This window comes from Sceloporus undulatus, chromosome 2, assembly GCF_019175285.1.
Source record: "Sceloporus undulatus isolate JIND9_A2432 ecotype Alabama chromosome 2, SceUnd_v1.1, whole genome shotgun sequence".
In the NCBI taxonomy this organism is placed as follows: domain Eukaryota; kingdom Metazoa; phylum Chordata; class Lepidosauria; order Squamata; family Phrynosomatidae; genus Sceloporus; species Sceloporus undulatus.
In genome coordinates this window covers 7,484,786-7,507,669 of record NC_056523.1, presented here as the reverse complement: position 1 = coordinate 7,507,669, position 22,884 = coordinate 7,484,786, and the positions used below count along the sequence as shown (strand labels likewise).

The 22,884-nt window shown below is 41.6% G+C and overlaps 1 protein-coding gene across 1 annotated transcript in view; it reads left to right on the top strand.

Annotated features, from left to right (window-relative positions):
* The window catches only part of LOC121923511, a 37,125-nt gene extending 23,640 nt beyond the window's left edge, over positions 1–13,485 (top strand). Inside the window, exons 6-8 of the mRNA XM_042453993.1 lie at positions 6,243–6,964; positions 8,352–8,478; positions 10,838–13,485. Coding sequence (XP_042309927.1) covers positions 6,243–6,964; positions 8,352–8,478; positions 10,838–12,267 — 2,279 coding nt within the window. The 3' untranslated portion in view covers positions 12,268–13,485. The remainder of the gene's footprint in view (positions 1–6,242; positions 6,965–8,351; positions 8,479–10,837) is intronic.
* The last annotated feature ends 9,399 nt before the right edge of the window (positions 13,486–22,884 follow it).

The following is a 22,884-nucleotide window of genomic DNA, read 5'->3' as shown; positions in this document are numbered from 1 at the left end:
CTTTTTCCTTTCAATTAAGTATTGATAGTTATTGTTGTGGCGCCTCCACTCTAAGGCAACTTCTGGTTATTTTTATTTATTTACTGCATTTATAACCTGCCTTTCTCCTGGGCTATCAGCCACTGAGCGCTGGTCAGAAGCTTTTTGGTTCTGATTTTCAAAGGAATACAAGACAGCAATCTGGACATGCTCAGGAGCTCCCATGATCAATCATGACCACTATTCAAAGATATGGCCATGTTAGTTTGTAAAATCAGTATGCAAAAGGATCTTGTAGCACCTTTGAGACTAACTGAAAGAAAGAAGTTGGCATCTTGAGCTTTCCTGGACTACAGTCTACTTCTTCAGATGTATAAGACCACTATGGTTTTATGTTTTTTATGTTCTTATGTTTTTATTCTTTTAACTGTGGTTTTAATGGTGCAGTAACTAATGCTGCAATATTGTAATTGTAATTTTAACCTTGCTGTGATCCCACTTCAATCCATTCGAAGAGGCGGGAAGATAGAAATAAAAATTATTATTATTATTATTATTATGGTGATGTCTGCACTGATATCATAAAACCAAAACATCCATTTATTGTATTGATAACATCAGTTTCAGCATGGCACAGTGGGCCCTTGGTGTCCTCTGGGGTTTGGTTCCAAAATCCAAATATGTGGATGCTCTAGTCCTATTGTCCCTCTTTAGCCACAAATTCTGCATCCATGGATTTCAGCATCCATGGCTTGAAAATATTCCAGAGGCAAAGCAAACCCCGAAATTAAAGACTGAATGGCTTTAAAAAAAAATAAAAAATAAGGGACACTGTTTTCTTACTCTGTTGTATATAATCGGACTTTGAGCATCCATGGATTTTTTAAAACTAAACCAAAGTGGATACCAAGGGTTTGCTGTAGATGCAATCTTTTTAAAAATTAAAACATACAATTAAAAAGGAAAAAAAGCAGGATATTTTTAAAATAAAAACCCACAACAGTCTGCAGTTCAAACATAAGCCCTTCAGTTCTCAAAAGCCTGTTGTTAATAATAATAATAATAATAGACTGCAAAGAGAGAATCACAAAGCCTAGAAGTTAAAAAACAAACAAACCCCCCAAAAGCCATATATGCTCAGGGTTGATATGTGTGAAGATTATTTTACATCTGTGACTTGTCTTTCTTTCTATTAAGTTCTGGATGACTGGCATCTGCACTGCAGAAGTAATGCAGTTTGACACTGCTTTAATCTGCCATGGCTCCATGCTATGGAATCCTGGGATTTGTAGTTTGGTGAGACATTAAGCCTTCTCTGTCAGGGAGCTCTGGGGCCACAATAAACTACAATTCCTAGGATTCCATAGCACTGAGTTACAGCAGTCTCAAACTGGATTATTTCTGCAAAAAGCTCTTGCAGCACCCTTTGGGACTGAAAAAAGCTGGAAGCCTGAGCTTTGGTAGGTAGGCTTGAGCCTTTTTCCTCATGCATCCCTTTGCATAGGAGTTAAAAGCATTGTCTAGCTTTTCTCCCTGTCCTTTTGGAGCAGGAGAAGCCTTCTTTGATTTTCATGCCAGATCCCTCGAAGGGTTAAGGCAACAGAGTGTGAGTTTGCTAGAAAGACCAGGGAGGGACTTGCAAGAGTAAAATGCAGAAAGATTAGGGGGTTTGCAAGTTCCTTCCTGTCTTTGGAGGGGAGGAGAAAGAGGGGAGTTGGAAAGCAGGAGAGGAGAGGGAAAAGGTGGAGGGATTTTTATTTTTGCATTGGCTGTGGTTTTGGGAAGGGCTTTTGCAAGGCACCTGCCCTGCAAGAAGGTGGCCCTTTTGCAAAGGTGAGTGAGCAACCTGGGAGAAGGGAGAGGGAGGAAGGAGGGGATGGGGCTGCATGAAATGCATGGAGGAAGCATTGGAGCACAGCAGTCAGAAGGGGAAAGAAAAGAGGGAAAACAACAAAGAAACTGAGCCACTCATCTCTAAAGCATGGCTGTTATTGCTGTTATTATTATTTATTTATTATCATCACTCTCATCATCATCAATGGGGAGAGCCATGCTATCATTGCAACTTTACGCACAGAGCATCACTAAAGTTGCAACTTTATGCACAGAGCATCACCATTATTATTGCTATTGTTATTATTATCGTTATCATCATAACCGACGATGGCCATGCTGATTACTCCTCTTCTAAACAAGCACCCTGGACATACTGCTACTTCCTATTTACTTTCTAATAGTTTCTATTTACGTTATCTTCTGGGCAATCAGAAACCAAGTTATGTTCACAATGTAGCAAAATTTGGTTACATTGTATGTAAAATACACTCCCAATTGGTTGGTGAAAACTGATATGTGTATAACATGACCTTGAATTTGTATCTGAAATTGTTTTTAACAATTATTAATAACTGTATTTTGCAATTATTATTTTATCAAGCTATTTTGTATACTGGTTAACAACCGAATAAATCTTACTACTACATAATATCATTATCATCATCAGTGACGATGGCCATGCTATCATTGCAACTTTACACACAGAGCATCAGTAAAGTTGCAACTTTATGCACAGGGCATCACCATTATTATTGCTATTGTTATCAATATTATTATTGTTATCATCATCATCATCATCAGTGATGATGGCCATACTATCATTGCAACTTTACACGCAGAGCATTTGTACAGAGCATCATCATCATCGTTGTTGTAGTTGTTATTATAGTTATAATCATCATCACCAATGATGAGAGCCATGCTATCATAGCAACTCTATGCACAGAGCATCAGTAAATTTGCAACTTTACACACACAGCATCAACATTATTATTGCTGTTATTATTGTTGTTGTAATCATCATCATCAATGACGACTTTGATGCCCCCATTGCAACTTTATGCATAGAGTGATGAAGCATGGAATTAAGAAATGAAAAATTAATAATGATTGCCTTTTTTTCAGGAGGCAGCAAGAGCTTCAGTAAACTTGCAACTTTACGCACAGAACATCATCATTATTGTTGCTAATGTTGCTGTTGTTGTCGTTATCATAATCAGCAATAATGACAGTGATGCCCTCATTGCAGTTTTATGGACAGACATTAAGAAATTAAAGATTAATAATGATTGCAATAAAGAGACGAATTAATACACAGTCCTTTTTGGAGTCCTCCAGTTTGGAGAAGTGGAGACTAGAAAATGTATAGCTATAAAGTTCAATGGTTTTGCAATGCATTCATAGTATATGGTGAAATAGCCCTGAGTCCAATTACCTCCCTGCCAAGGAAGCACCTAGAATCATAAGATCCTAGAGTTGGAAGAAGTCCCCCAAGGGCCATCTAGTCCAACCCACTGCCATGCAGGCACTCACAATCAAAGCCTCTGCTTAAAAGCCTCCAAAGAAAGAGGCTCCATCACATTCTGAGGCAGAGTATTCCACTGTCAAACAGCTCTTGTCTTCAGGAAGGTCTTCCTCATGTTTAAGTGGAATCTCTTTTCCTGAAGTTTGAATCTATTGCTCTGTGTCCTAGTTCTGACACAGAATATGTTGTCGTTGTGTGCCTTCATGTTGTTTCCCTAAGTCAAACCTATAATAGGGTTTTCTTGGCATGTTTTTTCAGATGGCTTTTGCCATTGCAGTCCTCTCAGGCTGAGAGAGTGTAACTTGCCCAAGGTCACCCAGTGGGTTACTATGGCCAAGTCGGGATTCAAACCCTGGTCTTCCAGTGTCCTAGTTCAATGCCCTAACCATTACACCACACTGGCCTCATATCGTCAATAAGACATCCCTTCAGATATTTCAACATAGCTCTCAGCCCCCTCTGAAGAAATCTTGCCAAGAAAACCTCATGATAGGTTTGCCTTAGGGTCGCCATAGGTCAGAAGCGACTTGAAGGCACACAACACAGACATGCACATCATGTCCCCTTGGCTCTTAACCTTTTCTTCTCCAGCTAAACATGCCCAGCTCCTAAAGGTGCTCCTCATAGGTCATGGTTTCCAGACCTTTCACCTTTCACTTCTCTTGGAGAATTTTTTTTCTTTTGGATTACAGCACTGGCCAAAACAGGGAGGGGAAAAAACCCATACAGCCCATGAGGTGTCCAGCCATGATGCATCATCACTTCCAACCATCCAAGAGGGCTGCCTGAACAGTGCCTTGTAGTCCTCCCAAGTCCTGGAACAGCCAAAAGACTAGGGTATGTGGCCCTCCAGGTTCAGATGGTAATGATGGATTGGGCGGTTTTATTTGCCTTTTTTCACCACAGCCACACATACTTAGGCTGCATCCACACTTCAGAATGAATGCAGTTTGGCACTGCTTTAATTGCCATGGATCATTGCTAATGAGTTCTGGGATTTGTAGTATTTCAAGTATTTGTAGTATTTCAAGCATCCATTCCAAAGAGCAAATCTTGATTTTGCCATTTTATATAAGGGACACCATTTCACTGTGTCACTGTCTATAGTGGGACTTGACTATCCATGGATTTTGTTATCCACTGGGAGTGGAACTTAACCTCAGTGGATACCAAGGGCCCACTGTACTACAAATTCCAGAATTTCATAGCATGGATTCATGGCAGTTAAAGCGATGTTAAACTGCATTCCTTCAGCAGTGTGGCCGTGGCCTCTAGAGCTACTGACCTGTGAATCCCTGCTTTGTGCACCTACATCGCAGAATGAATGCAGTGTGACACAGCTTTAACTGCCATGGATCCATGATATGGAATTCTGGGATTTGTGGTTTGGTGTGCTATTTAGCTTTCCCTGTCAAAGAGTAACCTACAAAAGCTAAACAGGATCCCTAGTGGGGCAATGGTTAAATGGCAGTAGTGCAGCCACAAGGTTGTGAATTTGATCCCAGGGCTCCAAAGTTGACTCAGCCCTCCACCCTTTAGTAGGTCAGTAAAATGAGTACCCACTTTGTTGAGGACAATTGGTGTACATATTGTAAACTGCACAGAGGGTGTCAACTTCACTGAGCAGTGGTATATGTGAATGCTATTGCTATTGTACAAATTCCAGGATTCCATAAGATGGAGCCATGACAGTTAAAGCATATCAAACTGAATTATTTCTGCATTTTTGTGCCGTCGGGCTTTTAAAACTGATGAAGGTTAGGCTTTCAAAGGTGGTTGTGCAAGGTTTGTATATTGCAAACAAGGTTTGTATATAGTTTTTAATTTATTATTTGTTGTTAGCTGCCTTTGAGTTTCCCGACTCATGGCAACCCTGTGGGTGAGACATCTCCAAGATCCCCTGTCCTCCAAGGCTCTGCTTAATTCCTGTAAATTCATGCCCGTGACCTCCCTAATAGAGTCTATTCATCTAGCGTGCAGTCTTCTCTTTCGGCTACCCTCTACCTTTCCCAGCATTATTGTCTTTTCCAATGATTTGTGCCTTTGCATAATGTGTCCAAAGTACGACAACCTCAATTTGATCATCTTGGCTTCCGGGGAGCGTTCAAGCGTGATTTGTTCAAGGACCCATTGGGTTTGTCTTTTGGGCTGTCTATGATGTTCTTAGCACTCGTCTCCAGCAGCCCATCTCAAATGAATTGGTTTTCTTCTTGTCTGCTTTCTTTACTTGAGAAAACACCTCTCTTGGACTCTCTAGGTCCTCCAGTGCAACTCTGGTCAACATCTGCCAGACATTGACCATAGAATTGTGCTGGAGGAGCTGCTAATGCCTAGTTGAGTGTTCTCTCTAGGTCCTTCAGTGCAACATTTGGTTAAAGTTGACCATAGAGATGCTCTGGATGACCTAGTTATTCCTAGAAAGAACATATTAATAAAATCTGTAAATAATCAAAGCCACAAAAGTCAAAGTTGCAAATGTGGAAGGACGAGTGTAGTTTTAATACATTTTAATATTTTCAATACAGAATTGTTTCAAGAAAACCCCATGATAGAGTCACCATAAATAGGAAGCTAATTGAAGGCACACAACAAAACAAAAAACCCAATTGTTTTAATTTTTTTAAATTGTTCAATGGCTTTTTAAGCTTTATATTATTTATATTTATATACTTTTTATGCTTTTGTATCATTTTTGAATTGTACTCTTTTAAATAATAGAAATTAATTATATTCTTGTGTGACATGCAGAATTCCTGTCCGACCCAAAGTGGAATCTGGTTGTACCCCTCTCTCCCACCTGCTCTTTGCTGCCAAAACCAGAAGCAACAAAAGCTGTAAGTGTTACGGGGTCAGGACTGAGACAGAAGTGACTGGACTGGGCAAAAGTCCTCCTTAATCTGAGGGATAATGGAAATAGCTTCGAAAGAGCAGGAAGAGGAGGCTCTCCACAAATATTTAGTGACTGAGGAGACTGGTGAGAAGATGGTGGAACAACAATCCTTAGGTCCCGAGGAGCAAGAAAAGGCCTTGGAGGAAGTAGTTATGAGCAACCATGTGGCCCTGGTGAAAAATGAAGACATAACTGGGTGCGAACCTGAGGCCATGGAAATGTTGACAACATCCCAGTCAGAACTGAAGCAATCCCACTTCCCAGTCCCCTCACATTGGGACGATGTATTCCTGACCTCCGTTGAGAAGGCAGTCATTGCCGATCCGGGAAAATGGATGTCTGCTCTCATCCCAGGCTCCAAAGAAGGACAGCAATTATTTGAGGAGAGGGAGATGGGGGACTATGGGAAGGTGAAGGCAGCCATCTTGAGGGTCGACGCTATCAGCACGGAAGTCCAGCGGCAGCACTTCCGGCGGTTTCAATACAAGGAGGCCGCTGGGCCACGTGAGGCTTGCAGCCGCCTCTGGTTCCTTTGCCACCGGTGGCTGAAGCCTGAGCGGCACACCAAGGATCAGATCCTGGAGCTGTTGATCCTGGAGCAGTTCCTGACCATCCTGCCCTCAGAGATCCAGAGCTGGGTCAAAGATGGCTGTCCGGAGACATGTGCCCAGGCAGTGACTTTGGCCGAGGATTTTATGCTGAAGCAGCAAGAGGCTGAGAGACCGACACAGCAGGTAAAAATCTTCATATGTGGTGATTCAGTCAACCCAAAATTATGGATTTTGATATGACCCATGGATAAGTCAAGGGCAAAATTTAGCAGCATGTAACAAAGGATGTAAAGGTTGAAGCAAAGGAAAATGGTGCTGAAGGACTTAATTTTTTTTTTTTGACAAGCATAACTTTATGCTGTCTCTAAAGGCTAGTTAGATGAGATAGTAGAGGGGTTGATGTTTCTTTTTGGTGCTCTGAAAAGGGATTATGCTCTCACATTTCACCAGGGGGTGGTTCCTTTTTTAATGAGTTAAAGTATAGTATTTACATTGACCCATGGATAAATTGACCCAGGTTTTAAGGGTAAATTTTTGGACTAAAATTTCTAGGCATATACATGAGTATATTTACAGTAATTCAAGGATGGGCAATTGTGTGGAGGCCAATATTCCCCTTCCCGACCCTCTGCTGTGGGCCACCCTCCTCCCACAGGAAGCCCAAATATTTTATTCTGCAGTTCCTCTCAAAATATCAGTGGTGATGTAAGGTGACATTTTGAGATGGACTGCAGAGGAAACCAAAGGTAACTTGGAGTAGTACAGGTCTCTGGGCTGCTTGTAAAGTGGAGTGGGGGAAGGTACTTATTTTGGACTTTAGCTCCCAGAATCACCTAGCAGTATGATTCCAACCAAGATAACTTCCAGGGTCCCTTCCACTTGTTAAAATTCTACAGTCCTATAAAATATAGATTCCTAACCAGTTGGTGTTAGTGCAGCGGTTCTCAACTTGTGGGTTACGACCTCTTTGTGGGTCAAACGACCCTTTCACAGGGGCAGCCTAAGACCATTGGAAAACACTAGTCTTATGGTTTTTGAAGTCTTTATTATAGACGGATTTTTGTAAGTATTTGTTCGATACATTCTTTTAACTGTTGTTATGTGCTGTGTTATTTGTTGTTGTTCCCTACTTTGATCCACAGGGAGAGATGATTAATGTTGTTGTTGTTTATCAGTAACAACTGAGCAGAGAGCCAATGTGGCGTAGTGGTTTGAGTGTTGGACTACGCTCTGGAGACCAGGGTTCGATTCCCAGCTCAGCCATGAAACCTACTGGGTGATCTGAGGCAAGTCATATCCTCTCAGCCTCAGAGGAAGGCAATGGCAAACCTCTTCTGAACAAACTGTGCCAAAAAAATCCCTTGATAGGTTTGCCTTAGGGTTGCCATAAGTCGGAAACAACTTAAAAGCATACAGCAACAACAACTGTGGCGCAAAGAGATGTGGAGCAAGGAGAACACATTTGGTGGCAGTGGTGGGACAGATGGAGGCCACACAATCCCATCTTCCCATCCCTCTGCTCCTCCATCCCAGGCCCATTCACAGTTCTTAACACAACCTTTTCTTTCAGGTGCCAGGATTGCCTGAGGAACCAATGAGGAGCTCCGCCATGGTGGACACAGCACCATTGGATACTGACCTGAGGCAGGTGTACTTGGAGGTTAAGGAAGAGACTGTTATAGATGGCACCTCCTCAGGTAAGGTGGAATGTTTCTTTTAATGCAAAGAGATCTTGTTCCACCTTTGAGACTAACTGAGAGAAAGACATTGGTAGCATACTGATGGTGGTTTCCAGGCACACTACAAAAGAGAGGCCTCTGGAGGCATCTTGACTAAACAATAACAAACCACAAATGCAGGTGTATCATGTAAATATTATACAACTGGCTACACAGCTGAAAGAGCTTATCTTTGGCAAAACGGGATAGAAAACTACTGGGGATACTCCGCTCTGCTGTCTGCTAACATTTTCTGCTGGCTGCCAACATTTTATTTTCTACAAATGTGATAACATTTCATTTTCAATAAATATAAAAGATTTCCTTTTGCTGCTACTATAGTGTGTCCTTCCCTTATGCAGGGATCCATTCTGGACCACCACCACCCCCAAGTAAGGGAAATACTGCATATGCTCGAGCCCCATTGGAAATAACAGGGCTTGTTCCTGTGGTGCAGTGTGCACGCTATAGCCACATGCACCATTGCTTGTTCAGGTGTGCATAAGCTGAAAGCCACTTATGGCATGTCCACATGTGACACGGACGCACTGTATTTTATTTTCAACAATGTAAAGTACAGTACTCCCTTGCTAATACATGTATCACCACAACGGGATTTAGCTGTAATTCTATGTCCAAAATAACTCTCTCCACAATTCATATGGTTATCTACTCAGCTTGGCTGTAGGCAGCATCTTTCCTTCTGCCTTTGTCCCCCATACAGTGACAACTGAACATGTCACTTCATCACAATACCCACAAGCTTTGCATTTCTATTGCTGTTCACATATGCAGCGTGTTCATTCATCGCCATAAAGGTCTGTTCCTAGGCACTTCATTCCATGCGTCTGGTAAGGAAGACTTAAGTTTACAAAAGCTTACACTACCAATTTCTTTCTCTCAGTCTCAGAGGTGCCCCAAGATCCCTTTGTGTACTGATATTCCAGACTAACACAGCTAGTCTTTTAATGTTCATGGAAATACTTTGGTTTGTATATGAAAAGACTGTATCTTCCTCTATGAGCCACCCTGAGTTTTGGGATCCTGGGAGAGATGAAGAGATGTGATATAACTTTCTCTGCAACTAGACCCATTTTCCCAACTAGCTCAAACCTGTTGGATAGAGATTTATTTATTTATTCATTCATTCAGTCAAGGCAGTTATTTATTGCCCCTGGAGCAATGACTAGGTCATGTCAAGGCCTTGGGAAAAAAACTGAAAAAAATGAGAGGGAAACCACTTTTAAACGTTTTTTTTAAAGCCCCCCCCCCCTCCAGTTTTTAAAAAACAAATCAGATTATGGATTACACACACACACACACACACACACACACACACACACACTGTTTAATACAATCAGAGCCATAGCAATATATTAGTCTGGATATCACTATGCAAAGGGATCATATAGCACCTTTGAGACTTACTGTGTAAAAGAAGTTGTAGCATGAGCTTTCATAGACATACACTTATTATCTATCTATCTGTCTGTCTGTCTGTCTATCTATCTATCTATCTATCTATCTATCTATCTATCTATTTCTATTTCCCGCCTCTCCTTACGGATGGCTTATGTCCTCAAGTCTACCAAAGGTTAGCCTACACCTTCTTTTGCACAGTTAGTCTTAAAGTGCTTCAAGATCCCTTTGCATGTTTAAAACAAGATGTTCATAAATTTACTCTCCATAAATTATTTCTAAATGTTATGTGATAAGGTGTAATACAAGATACAGTATCTGATCATCCCAATTGCTGGCCATACTTTCCTTTTCTCAGTTTTATTTTATTATTATTATTATTTTTAATGGGAATGAGTGCATTCTGGCTGCTTGAGACTGTGGTGAACAAGAGGAGGCAAAATCATTTTCTCTATTTTAGGTGTAACCATACTACAGAATTAAAGCAATTCGACATCACTTTAACTGCCATGACTCTATCCTTGAGAATCGTGTGATTTGCAGTTTGGTGAGAGCTTTCTGGCAGACCTGAAATGAACAAAAGTTGATCATTGGGAAGCACTCTCATACATATCTACTTTTTAAAATAAGCAACCATTATTTCAGTGTGACTTACTCCTAGGGAAGAGTATGTAGGCTTGTAATTTCAGTTTCTTTGCTCTTTCTTTCTTGCAACTAGTTTTGGTTCAGCAGCTGTAAAATGCTACTGATATTAATTTGATGCTTCTTTCAAAGAGTTGTTGATGCAGCCGAGTGTATTTTGCATTTTTATAATATTCTCTTCATGTTGTTTTAAGAAAGAAAAAGAGAGAAAAATAAAATATGGGTTGTGGGTAATAAAACCCAATTGATCGTGCTAATCTTATACTTTCCCCCTCAGATCAGCCATGTGAAAGTGAAAACAATATGCAGAGTCCTCAGCCCAAAAAAGCTGAATGTGAGGAACTGTGCAGAACACCCGAGGGAGCTGCTGAAGAGAAGTTTCCCTTCTTTTGTGAACAGAAAGCTGTGTCTGAAAGTCAAGAGAGACCAGAGAAACATCCCAAGAAGCCCACAAGGAAAAGGGTCCAAAAATCTGTTCCCTTGGTGGGTGGTTACAAAGATCTCACTCTAACCACAAGAGAAAAGGAAAGAAACAATGATGAGGCATCTGTGAAGATTATAGTCTGTGAAGAAACCTTCAGTCAGGGTTCAGATTCAGCAGGAGAGAAAATTCACCGATGTTCAGTATGTGGTAAATGTTTTAGTCTTCGGTCGCGCCTTATAGTCCATGAGAGAACCCACACTGGAGAGAAGCCGTATACATGCTCTGAATGTGGGAGAAGCTTTAGTGTAAGTTCAAGTCTGATTGCTCACAAGAGAACCCACACAGGAGAGAAGCCCTACAAATGTACGCACTGTGCCAAAGGTTTCAGTGTGAAGTCGGGTTTGATCGCACATGAGAGGACCCACACAGGCGAGAAGCCATACAAATGCTTGTACTGCACCAAGAGCTTCCGTCGCAATTCAGGCCTAGTTAGCCATCAGAGGATCCACACCGGGGATAAACCCTACCAATGCTCTGTGTGTGAGAAAAGTTTCAGTGACATCTCAAACCTCATTACACATCATAGGATCCACACTGGGGAGAAACCATACAAGTGCTTGGAGTGTGGGAAAAGCTTCAGCCAGAGTTCGTACCTCAACAGCCACCAGAGAATCCACACGGGAGAAAAACCATATGAGTGTTCTGAGTGCGGGAAAACCTTCAGTGTAAGCTCACGCCTTCGGAAACATCAGAGAAGCCACACAGGGGAGAGGCCATTTATATGTTTGGATTGTGGCAAAACGTTCAGCGAAAGTTCGGATCTCCTTGCTCACGAGAGGGCACATACCGGGGAGAAACCCTATCGATGCTCTTTCTGTGGGAAGAACTTCTTGCGCAGTTCAGAGGTGGTTAGCCACGAGAGAATTCACACGGGCGAAAAACCCTATCATTGTGGGGAATGTGGGAAAAGCTTCAGTGTGAGCTCGCGCCTCAGTGCGCACCGGAGAATCCACACTGGGGAGAAGCCCTTTCAGTGCCTGGTGTGCGAGAGAAGCTTCAGTTACAAATCACATCTCATTACACATCAGAGAATACACACCGGCGAGAAGCCCTTTCAGTGCTCCGTCTGCGGGAAGAGTTTCCGCGGGAGCTCCAGCCTTGTCGCTCATGAGAGGACGCACACAGGCGAAAGACCGTACCGGTGTTTGGACTGTGGGAAAAGCTTCACTCAAAGCTCAAACCTTATTAGTCATCAGAGAATCCATGCAGAAGGGAATTCTTGAATAATCTGTTGGATGAGCTGCTGGGGGTTATCTAATCCTCCTTCCCACCATTTCTCAACGAGACGTCATCCCTTAGTAGTTCCTCTTCTTTTCTTTGTAAGGGGTATATTTCAGCAGTCATGGAACAGCAACGGATATGTACTACTTTTTTTCCAGAGCAGGGCACCAACGTAAGACCCTTTAAAAATGAAAAGGGGGTTGCTTGTCCATCCAAACCAAAATGGGTGAGGTTTAACCATTGGTGGTTGTTTGCTGTCAACAAATGCATTAATTGCATGGAAGGTCAGCTAGATAGAAGATGATTTATTTTTTCTTAGATTGCCTGTCCTGGCTGAGTTCTTCAGATCTTTGGAAGAGTTTCTTCTTCTTTCCCAAGAAGAAGAGGAAATCTTGCAGGCTTAGACTAGACTGTTCAGAATGTAGGAGGAGGCTGTCAAATCTGTGAAGAAGGACCCATTTGTCTGAAGCTTAGATATGATTTCTTTGGCATTTTACAAGATGGCAGGTGGCTTGCTACCATTCTGAAAAGGGACCAATTCTGACTAAGGTAAAGCAAAGAGGCATAAAGAGAATGCCTGATCCTTAAGGCCAACAATCTTCAAGTGGGGAAACTGAAAAGAGAGAGGACGTGATTTCATGAGCCTTCATTTTAGATCCTGCCTTCTTGAAGACAAGGTTCTGTTTTTACATTCTTCCCCAAAGCTAGTCTCTGGTTTTATATGACTTTGTCTCTAATGGGTCTGAAGCCTTGGACAGCAACAGAAAAAGAGAAAGAGAGCCAGAGATAGGTTTTAGGTGCATTTTTAGTTCATTTTTTTCACCCTGCCTTTGTTTTTGTTTTTTACTGAAAAAGTTCATACCATCCTCAGAATCAAGTGCTAAATCTTGACTTGGACTGTACTGTGTCAGGCTGGTGAGAGAGAGTTTTCCATGTTGGAGTATTCCCCACTGACTGTGAATAACAATACATCCCTGCAGGTAGATAAATAGCCTGTAAGGGATGCAGATAGGTTGAGGCCTTCTCTTTGACCCATTGGTTTTCTACAAGCATTCACAGGGAAGCATTCAAGAATGTGATTGCCCCCTCCCAACTTTCCAAATCAAGATTGCAAGAATAGATTTAGAAATTGGTATCATGAATTGTATAAATGGATCACAGTTCTGGGGTGGATGGATGCTTTTCTAAAAGAAATAATAATAAATAGAGATTGAGAATTAGTTAAAGTGGGGATTCTTTATTAAGTGAACCTAGAAAAGTTAACTGGGGGCTTGGGTAGACTGGAATTACAAACCAGAAAAAGGAAGAGGTACCTATGGGGGATCCCTCTGTGTCTCTAAGACCTTGTGTGAGTATTCAAAGTCTTACCTGTTGTTTTTTGTTTTGTTTGTGAAATGGGAGTGAAGTTTCACACTGTCCCCAAAGCTGACCCAAGACATTGTGCTACCTGACACAAAGAATGAGAGAGTGTCGCCTACCTTCAGATCACATACAGAAGCTGATTGCAGTGGCAGTGTTGCATTTCAATTTAGAGGTGTATCCACATTGCACAGGTGTAGTGTTTCGATACAGTTTTAACTCCCATGACTCCATTTTGTGAAACCATGGGATTTGCAGTTTTGTGGAAGACTTTGAATTCTGTTGCTAGATAGCTCTAAGGGTATATCTATAATGATAACAGTTTGATAACACTTTAACTGTCATGGCTTCATCCTGGGCTCAATCTGGACTTTGGTGAAGCACTTGGAATTCTCATCTAGAGAAGTCCAGTCTATTCAGAGATACAGCACTAGAATTCTGGCAGAAAATTCTAAATACCCCTGAAACTATAAATCCCAGTTAAAATGGGATGACATTGCTATAAATTACAGACTGAGTCTACCTTATCTGAAATACTTAGGACCAGAGGAGTTTTGGATTGACTCTGGTTGCACAGTGGTTAAATGCCAGTACTGCAGCCACAAGGTTGTGAGTTTGATCCCAGGGGCTCCAAGGCTGACTCAGCCTTCCATCATTTCATAGGTCGGTAAAATGAGTACCCAGCTTGTTGGGGGCAATTGGCTTATAGATTGTGAAGCACTTAGTGCTGAGTTCATTATTAAGCAGTATAGAAATGTACATGCTAGTGCTGTTGCTATTGCTGTGTATGTAATGAGATATGTTGGAGATGAGACCCAAGTCTAAGCACAAAATTCAGGTTTTTTCCATATACATCTTATACACATACCCTGAAGGTAAATGTATAGTGCATTTTTAAATAATTTTGTGCACGACACAAAGTTTGCGTACACAGTGGCATCAGAAAGGAAAGGTGTCACTATCTCAGCCACCCATGAATAAAGTTTTGGTTTTTGGAGTATTTTGGATTTTGGCATTCTGGATAAGGGATACTCAACCTGTATATCATGGTCTGGGACCTAATTGTGTAGTTCAGAGATATACACTAGAGATTTCTAGGCCCTTCCCCAAATTAGCAATCTTAGGGGAGTCCATAGGATGGAGCCATGGCAGTTAAATTAGTATCAAACTGTGGTAACTGTACTGTGTGGGTATACTCTTAGAGAACAGCCAGGATACTACGGCCTTCCCCAGCTTCTGCCACCTGAGGCAATAGTTTCATTGCTGGGCTAACCCTGCCCAGAAGCAGCACTTGTAAAACATGGACCAGCTGACAATTCTGCGAGTTCTAGTCCAAAAGAGGAACTTCTGTGAGCTCTGCTGGGATCAGCGCATGGCTTGGAATACCAATGAAAAGGGAAGGGTGAAATGTTTAGGATTCCTGGAGTCCCACTGAAACACTAAGATTGTATGGGTGCTGATTTCCTTCTAATGTTGACATCATTCTGACATAAAGGCTGAGGCAAGATGCCAAAGGTTGACTTTTCGCATCTCCATTCACTTCTCAGCCCTTTTCTGGTGTTCGTACAAAAAGGCCATTGTTATGTCTCAGCTCAGCCCCACCCCACCAAAAGAAAACATGAAGATAAAGGCTGGGATTCTGCACTGGAAGATGTCTGTGTGGCATGTGGGCTTGTCTCCCCATGCCATACATTTGCATGCCATCGGCCAAAATCCTGCTTTCAAGTGAAGCAGCCCCTGAAATACAGCCATTTCTGTGCCATCTGAGAGCAGGGGGATCCGTGGAAAAGTCTCAAGGTCTTTTCCTGTAGCTGTATGCACTGCAAACAGTATCCACAGAGACCTCTAGAGGTCCCTGCAATGGTGAGTTCTGATAGCCATCATCATTCACCAACAGAATACTGGCCAGTAACTTTTTTTGCAACTGGTTTGTAGTGAAGGTGAATTGTTGCATTCCAGAGACCGTTAGGAACATGGGTTTCCTGTAGTTCACATCTTGGAAACATCAGCTGGCATCCTGTCAGTGAATTATGGTGATGTTAAGTGGTTTGAGTATGACTCTGGAGAACAGGGTTCAGTTCCCGACTTGGCCATGACACCCACTTAGTGATCATGGGCAAGTCACACTTTCTCAGCCTCAGAAGATGGAAATGGCAACCCCGCTCTGAACAAATCCTGCCAGGGAAATCCCATGATAGATTTGTCTTAGGGTCACCACAAGTTGGAAACTTACTTGAAGGAACACAACAGCAAAGTCAGAGTTACACCACTGCAGCTCATTTTTATGGATACCCCATAAGCCAGAATTCTGTTCCAACCATTCAATTACTAAAACATTTCCTAAAAACTTACCTTGTAGCAGCAAAGCACTCTCCTGCAGCTGTAATGTGCTATGACAGGCGTCTGCAAAGACCCTCCAGAGGTCCTTGTGGCAAAAGTCAAAGCCACAAATGTGGAAGGCTGACTATACATAGTTTTTTGGTGGTAGCAGCAGGAAATGTAACTATGTGATACACATCTCGCAGTGGGAGAGCTTGGCCATCACTTCTTTTGGGGTTCCAGTTCAAGTACAAGAAAATAGCTGGACACATCCCCACTCAACCTCCCACTATCTGACAACATGGAAATGGCAGTGATGGGAGCTGTGCTGTTTACATTGGGCCCTGCACATTCACTGGGGTTAAGGATCCATGATCCCCAAGAAAGTGGTAAAGCTGCAAATACAATTAAACAAAACACTATGTTTTTTAACCTGTGTGAACACATCTTTAGGAATCTCTAGGTCCTCCAGTACAGTTCTGTATTTAATGTCCACTGGAGGCTGACCACAGAATTGCACCAGAGGACCTACAAATGCCTAGAGATGTATTAGGAACTTCTAGTTCCTTCATTGCAACTGTATGGTCAGCTTCTGGCAGAATTGCGATGGGGGACCTAGAGAGAACACTGCTTAAATCTCTACATAATCAAATCCTCAGAAGTCAAAGCCACAAATGTGGAAGGCTGACTACGTAGTAAATTTTTGGGTGGTAGCAGCAGGAAACGTAATTATGTGATACACATACATCTCACAGTGGCAGAGCTTGGGCATCATTTCTTTTGGTAGTTCCAGTTCCTTGAATCCCATCCAGCCTGGAAACTAGTCTGAAAAATAACCTTTTGGCTCTCAGAAGACATGCCTGACCTCCTGTGGATGGTTGTGGCTATCTCTTCTTGTCCTATTTTCTTCTGAATGTCATGCCAAGGTGAGAGAATGGCTTTCAGTTCTTCAAACCAATTTAAGAATGGGCTGGGGAACGGGAGGGATATTTAGTTTTATCCAAAGAGAGTTTCCATCCAGAGGGAGAACATCTTTTTTCTTTTTTTTTTTAATGCCGAAATAAAATTCTATTTGCAGTTCATCTGCTTAAAATGGTGTGTGGTTTATTTTTATCCTGTACAGTGGGCCCTTAGTATCTGTTGGAGTTTGGTTCCAGGATACTAAATCTGGGGATGTTCAAGTCCTATTATATACAATGTTGTACTAAAATGGTGACCCTTACAGAAAATAGCAAAATCAAAGTTTGCTATTGGGATTTTTTTTAAAGGGATATTTTCAAGCCGTGGACAGTGGAATCCGTGGATACAGAGAGCTGACGGTACTTTTCATTAAAGAGGTGTTTGTTTTAATTTCACAGCACAGTTGCAGAAGATGGCAAGAGTGACAAATAAAAATATAGTATGAAGGAAGACCTTCAGCTGAAGGAAGAAGTGTCTGGAAACGTTAGTTTTACACGTCGTAACTCCCAGAATCATAACCTAACATAGTCCCAGGCTGAGGAATCATAGAGTTAGAAGAGAATCACAAGGACCGTCCAGTTCAACCCACTGCCATGAGAGGAGTCAGGGTCCAAAAATTAACTTTTTCAAACTAAAAAAACAAACCAACAGGATGTGGTGGGGGGGGCATTTTCTTCAGCCCCCAGGTTTCTAGCATTGCGGAGAACAACTGAAAATGGTTCACCCCTGGAACTATTGAGAGCCAGCATGGCATAGCAGTTTGAGTGTTGACTTACAACTCTAGAGACCAGGGTTCGATTCCTGGCTCGTCCATGAAACCTACTGAGTGGCAGTGTTACAGACACACCATATCAGTGAAAACACGATATGGTCCCCATACATCAGAGTTGAAAGGACATAACTTGCAGGTGTATTCCTGTGAAGCTGAGCTAATGTGACTTACACAAGATGAAGTAGGAGGACTCTGGAGACCAGACTTGGAAATCCAGCAGGTGCCAGTTCCTGCAGGTACCAAGTTCTACAAAATCAGGCTTTAGTAGTTAAAAAACAGCAAACCAAAATCTTAGTGTTTCAAGCTTTTCTTTGGTTGTGTCCTACATTTTTCTTGAATGCCCTGCATTTTGCGATGCCTTGTCCTCTTTGTGGTTAGGACATCTGGTCACCCTGAAACATCATCCTGTGCCCCAATCCTTGGCTGAATGGACCGCCATCCCTTTGTGTGGCTGCTGATTACTAAAGTAGGTTTGGGAAGGCATTTGCACTAATAGCACTATTTACACTAGTGGCATTATTGCTTAGTGAATACAGAGCAGTTATGGCTCCAGAATTGCAATACAGAATGTCAGCTGAAAACAGATATGTCCTTGGCTACTACATTTTACCTTCAGACTAGTGTTTTCGTGAATTTTAACAAGTAATAGAAGAAGGCATTAATCTATAGAAGTATTCATTAGTAACTGTTCCTATTTGTAAATTTAACCTTTGAAAACTTTAGTTTCTTTACCTGGACAAACTCTTGCAAAACTCAAATCCCATTGGAAGAAAAAGGTACTAGAATCAGATAGCATCTCTGTATCTATGGTACCCCACACATGTAGAATATGAGGCCCATACTGGGAGAAAAGGAGGATATAGATCAAATATATGTTTAATGATGTAAATAAGATGAGTCTTAAATAAATTTATGAATAAATAACATAAACAAATAGACAATGGGGTATTATAGTACCTTTGAAACCAAAGCTGCATCTGCACTGCAGAAATGATGGAATTTGACACTACTGTAAGTGCCATGGCTCAATGCTATGGAACTCTGGGATTTGTAGTTTTGTGAAGTATTTAGCCTTCGCTGACAGAGAACTCTGGTGCCACAACAAATTACAAATCCCAGTATTCCATAGCACTGAAGCATGAAGCAGTGTCAAACCACATTATTGTGGATTTAGTCTGAGGAAGGCAACCTGGATTGTAAAGAAAGTACCTTTTTGTGTTGCTAATGGGATTTAAATTTTATTTCTTGGACTTCAGGCCTCTGTCTCCCAGAACTCTTATTATGGCCAAAAGGGAGAAATGGCTTCTGCCTAACATGGATATCCCGCCATACCATCCTAACTGAGAGCAACAACATCTTGACAAAATTTAGACCCGTGACTTGTGGCAACCCCATTGGCAAAACCATGGGGTCGTGACCCTCTCTCAGGATAGCAATGCTCATCAAGACTGAGATGTTTCAGTTCTGCTGGCAAACCACAGGAAGGTGACTCTCTCTTGAGATGACAATGCTTTATCCATAATCAGATAGATAAGTCCATGCTGACTTAGCCGGTCTTCACATCCTGCTTCCACTGCAGAAAAGGGCACGTAACCTAGCAAATGATTGTAAGACAAATAACGGACTAATGTAAGCAAGATGACAATAAAAAGCCCAGCCAGAAACCTGGCTGGTAGAAGGAGGTTTGTGAACCCTACTCTCGTCTCTGCGTCTCCTTGCCGCGACAGCGACTAACATTATTTTGACTAACATAATTTTTATTTCTTTCTCCTGTATGATTTTAACACTTTTGCCTGATGAAAAAGCCAGTGGAGCTTTGAAAGCTTGCAACACATATTTTGTGCATTTTGGTTGGCCCTACATAGTATCATTGTTTTTGTGGATTTGGATGTTGTTGTACTTTGCTATACAGCCAACATGGCTACTTCAGGATATGTTAGTCTTAGTCTCAAAAGTGCTACAATTTACATACTGATCTAGACAAACATGGCTATGTCATTGAATTCCTGCATGGCAGGGGTTTGGACTGGATGGCCCTTGTGGTCCCTTTCAACTCTATGATTCTATGATTTATCTGGAAGAATCTTCTTAGCAGTTCCAAACCCACCCATTGACTTGATGAGGCTCAAAATGGATTCTGCAATGGCTTTGGAAGAAGAAAACTACAGTTGGCCCTCCACGTCGGCGCCTTTGACTTTTGCAAATTTGAATATTTGAGAATTTCATTAATATGTCCTCTCTAGGAGTCTCTAGGCCCCCCAGTGCAACACTGCCAGAAATTGACCATAGATTTGCATTGGAGAACCTAGAAGTAAAAACTTCTCTAGGCATTTGTAGGTCTTCCAGTATGATTCTATGATCAACATCTGGCAAATGTTGACCACAGAGTTGCACTGGAGCACCTGGAGATTCCTAGAGAGATGTTCTCTTAAGGTAAAAAGAATAGTGATTTTGTTATTTGTAGCTTTTCCATATTCACTGGGGTCCTTCACCCCTAACCCTGATGAATGTGGGGGGGAACCACTATAACTAGTGGCCAAGCAGAGCCTGTCCACAAACAGATCTCATCAAGGCTAGAGAGAGAGCTCTAGCTCCACGCTATGTAACAGAAGCCACATACCAATGAATGCCAGCTGGAATTCAGCACGGAAGTTACCTCTTTGTAAAGAAACCGACATGTGAAGAAAATAGAACTGGGTAGTTACACAATGTGATTTTATAACACAAAGCAATCCTTTGTGCAATAGTAGCCAGTGGTGCGGTCCCGATCAGGGCATTTTCCATTGTATATCTGGACGCGAGCATGGAAGCACTGGAACACATCAGAAATGCCCAATGCATCACAAGTGCCTGAGGAGCATGAGAAGTGTTTGATGCATATCAGAAGCATCTAATGTTTGTCAGAAGGGTCCAATGCACATCAGAATGTCCTTTGTGAATTAGAAGTGCCCAATGCACAAGAGAAGTGCCCAGTGCTCACTGGGACTGCCTCATGCACATCAGAACTTACTTGCTGGTGCCCAGACGTGCCTCTTTGTAATTCATACCGATGCATTTCTGCAAGGTAGCTATGAATTCATAAAATTACAAAATGTAGACTGTGATGTAGGTTTGCAGCCACCATTTTAACTCATCCCAACTACCCAGTGTTATAATAGTTTCCAGCTTTTTTTTATTTCTTTAGTCACTGAATACTGTAATAATGTGGATTCACTACAAAATGTTACAGTGTAGGCTGCTTCTGTTCAGGATTCCACCTGCTCCTCTGTACTTCCTCTCTCCTGTTTGCATTTTTTGCCTCTGTGGTCAGTGTTGTGTGGCTACTGAACAAAGGGCTACTTTCCTTAGCATGCTTTCAGGTGGGGAAAAAAGCATACCACAAGCCACACAGAGAATGTACTTCCTTTTATTTAAGGAAGTTTTGGGTTTTAGTGCAGCAGATAAAGCTTTGGGGGGGGGGGGAGGCATGTAGTTTTTTAATTTTGTTTTAAGTGCCTTTTAAGGCTCTTTTTAACTTGTGTTTAGAAGTTTAGTTTAATTGTGTTTTACCTTTTGCATTAAAGAATCTTTTAATTGTACTGCGGTTTTAAAATCTGGATTCTGTGCTGGGAGAAAAGTGGGATATAAAACTATTGTTGTTTCATGTCAATTCCAACTTAAGGTGACCCTAAGGCCATATCATGGGATTTTCTTGGTAAGTTTCTTCAGAGGCGGGGTTGCCATTGACATCCTCTGAGCCTGAGATAGTGTGACTTGTCCCAGGTCACCCAATGGGTTTACATGGCCGTGTTTGGATTCAAACACTGGTCTCCGTTGTCCGAGTCCAACGCTCAAACCACTGCACTATGCTAGCTCTAAATATAAAACTAGAGTTTATATCATATGTACATGTATGCATGCACAAATACTGTATATTATATTTGCATGCACACACACACACTCATACATGTTCATATGATATAAAATTATATATAATTTTATATATAAATTTTCTATCTCTTTCCCCCCTTTCTCTCTATATAGATTTATTATGATCAACAGATCAAACATCACAAACATCAGTCAATCAACAAACACCACAATAAATCATCAAATTGTAAAAGTAAATAGTTAAAATTTCACTAATACAATTAAATTAAAAAGAAAAAGAAAATTTAAAAAAGATAAAATCATTATAAATGTATGAAAATATTATAAAATGTTAACAGATTAAAAAATATTATGAACTTTTAAGAAACCACCTTATGCCACAGACAGACCATTGGCGCTGTGCAAAAACTGGCCACCCTTGTTGTTATTACTGGGCACTGGTCTGCCAGCAAATAAGATACTGTACATACAATTCATCAGTTCTTCCAGGAAAACGACTAAGAATTGGATGAATAAAAATATGGCGATAGCCATAATAAAAAGGACAATACAACAATACATGACCTATAGTCTCCACTGTACCATTTTCACAGGGGCATATGCATAGGTCATATGAAATATTATTGTAACTCCCTTCCAATAAGGCTGAAGGTAAAACTTTAAATTTTGCTAAAGTGAATGCTATCCTATGTTTTGGATGGGTTATAATTTATAAATATACAAAATTACTCTGTGTGTGTATGTGTGTAAAAATTTTTAAAAGTAAAGGTTTCCCCTATAACAAGTCATGTCCGACCATAAGGGGTAGTGCTCATCTCTGTTATAAAGCCAAGGAGCCAAGTGATGTCAAAGACAACTCCATGGTAATGTGGCCAGCATGATTGTGCAGAGTGCTGTTACCTTCCCACCATAGTGGTACCTATAGATCTACTTGCACTTTTACATGCTTTCAAACTGCTAGGTTGGCAGCAGATGGGACTACTGATGGGAGCTCACTCCGTCATGCAGTGCTTGGACCTCTACAGACCCTAAGTTCCTGTAGGAGATTCTCCAAGGGACCCAGACTCCTGTTTTTTATTTTAAAAGGAGGAACTCATCTTGCTTTCACCAGAACAGCACCCAAACTACTGGAAAAGTCCAGCAGTTGGGATCAATGCCCCATCCTCTCCAAATGGTTGGCTTTTGGCCCAGACTAGAAGTGACGTCTTGCCACCTTTAGGTTGGCGAAAACATGATCATGTGGCCTGCTTTGGAGACAAAATTGCCATCCACCCTGGACAGATCCCTCTTTTTAAAAGGTTTCCCTCCCTTCATCCTCCCCACCCCCCACAGGAGAAGA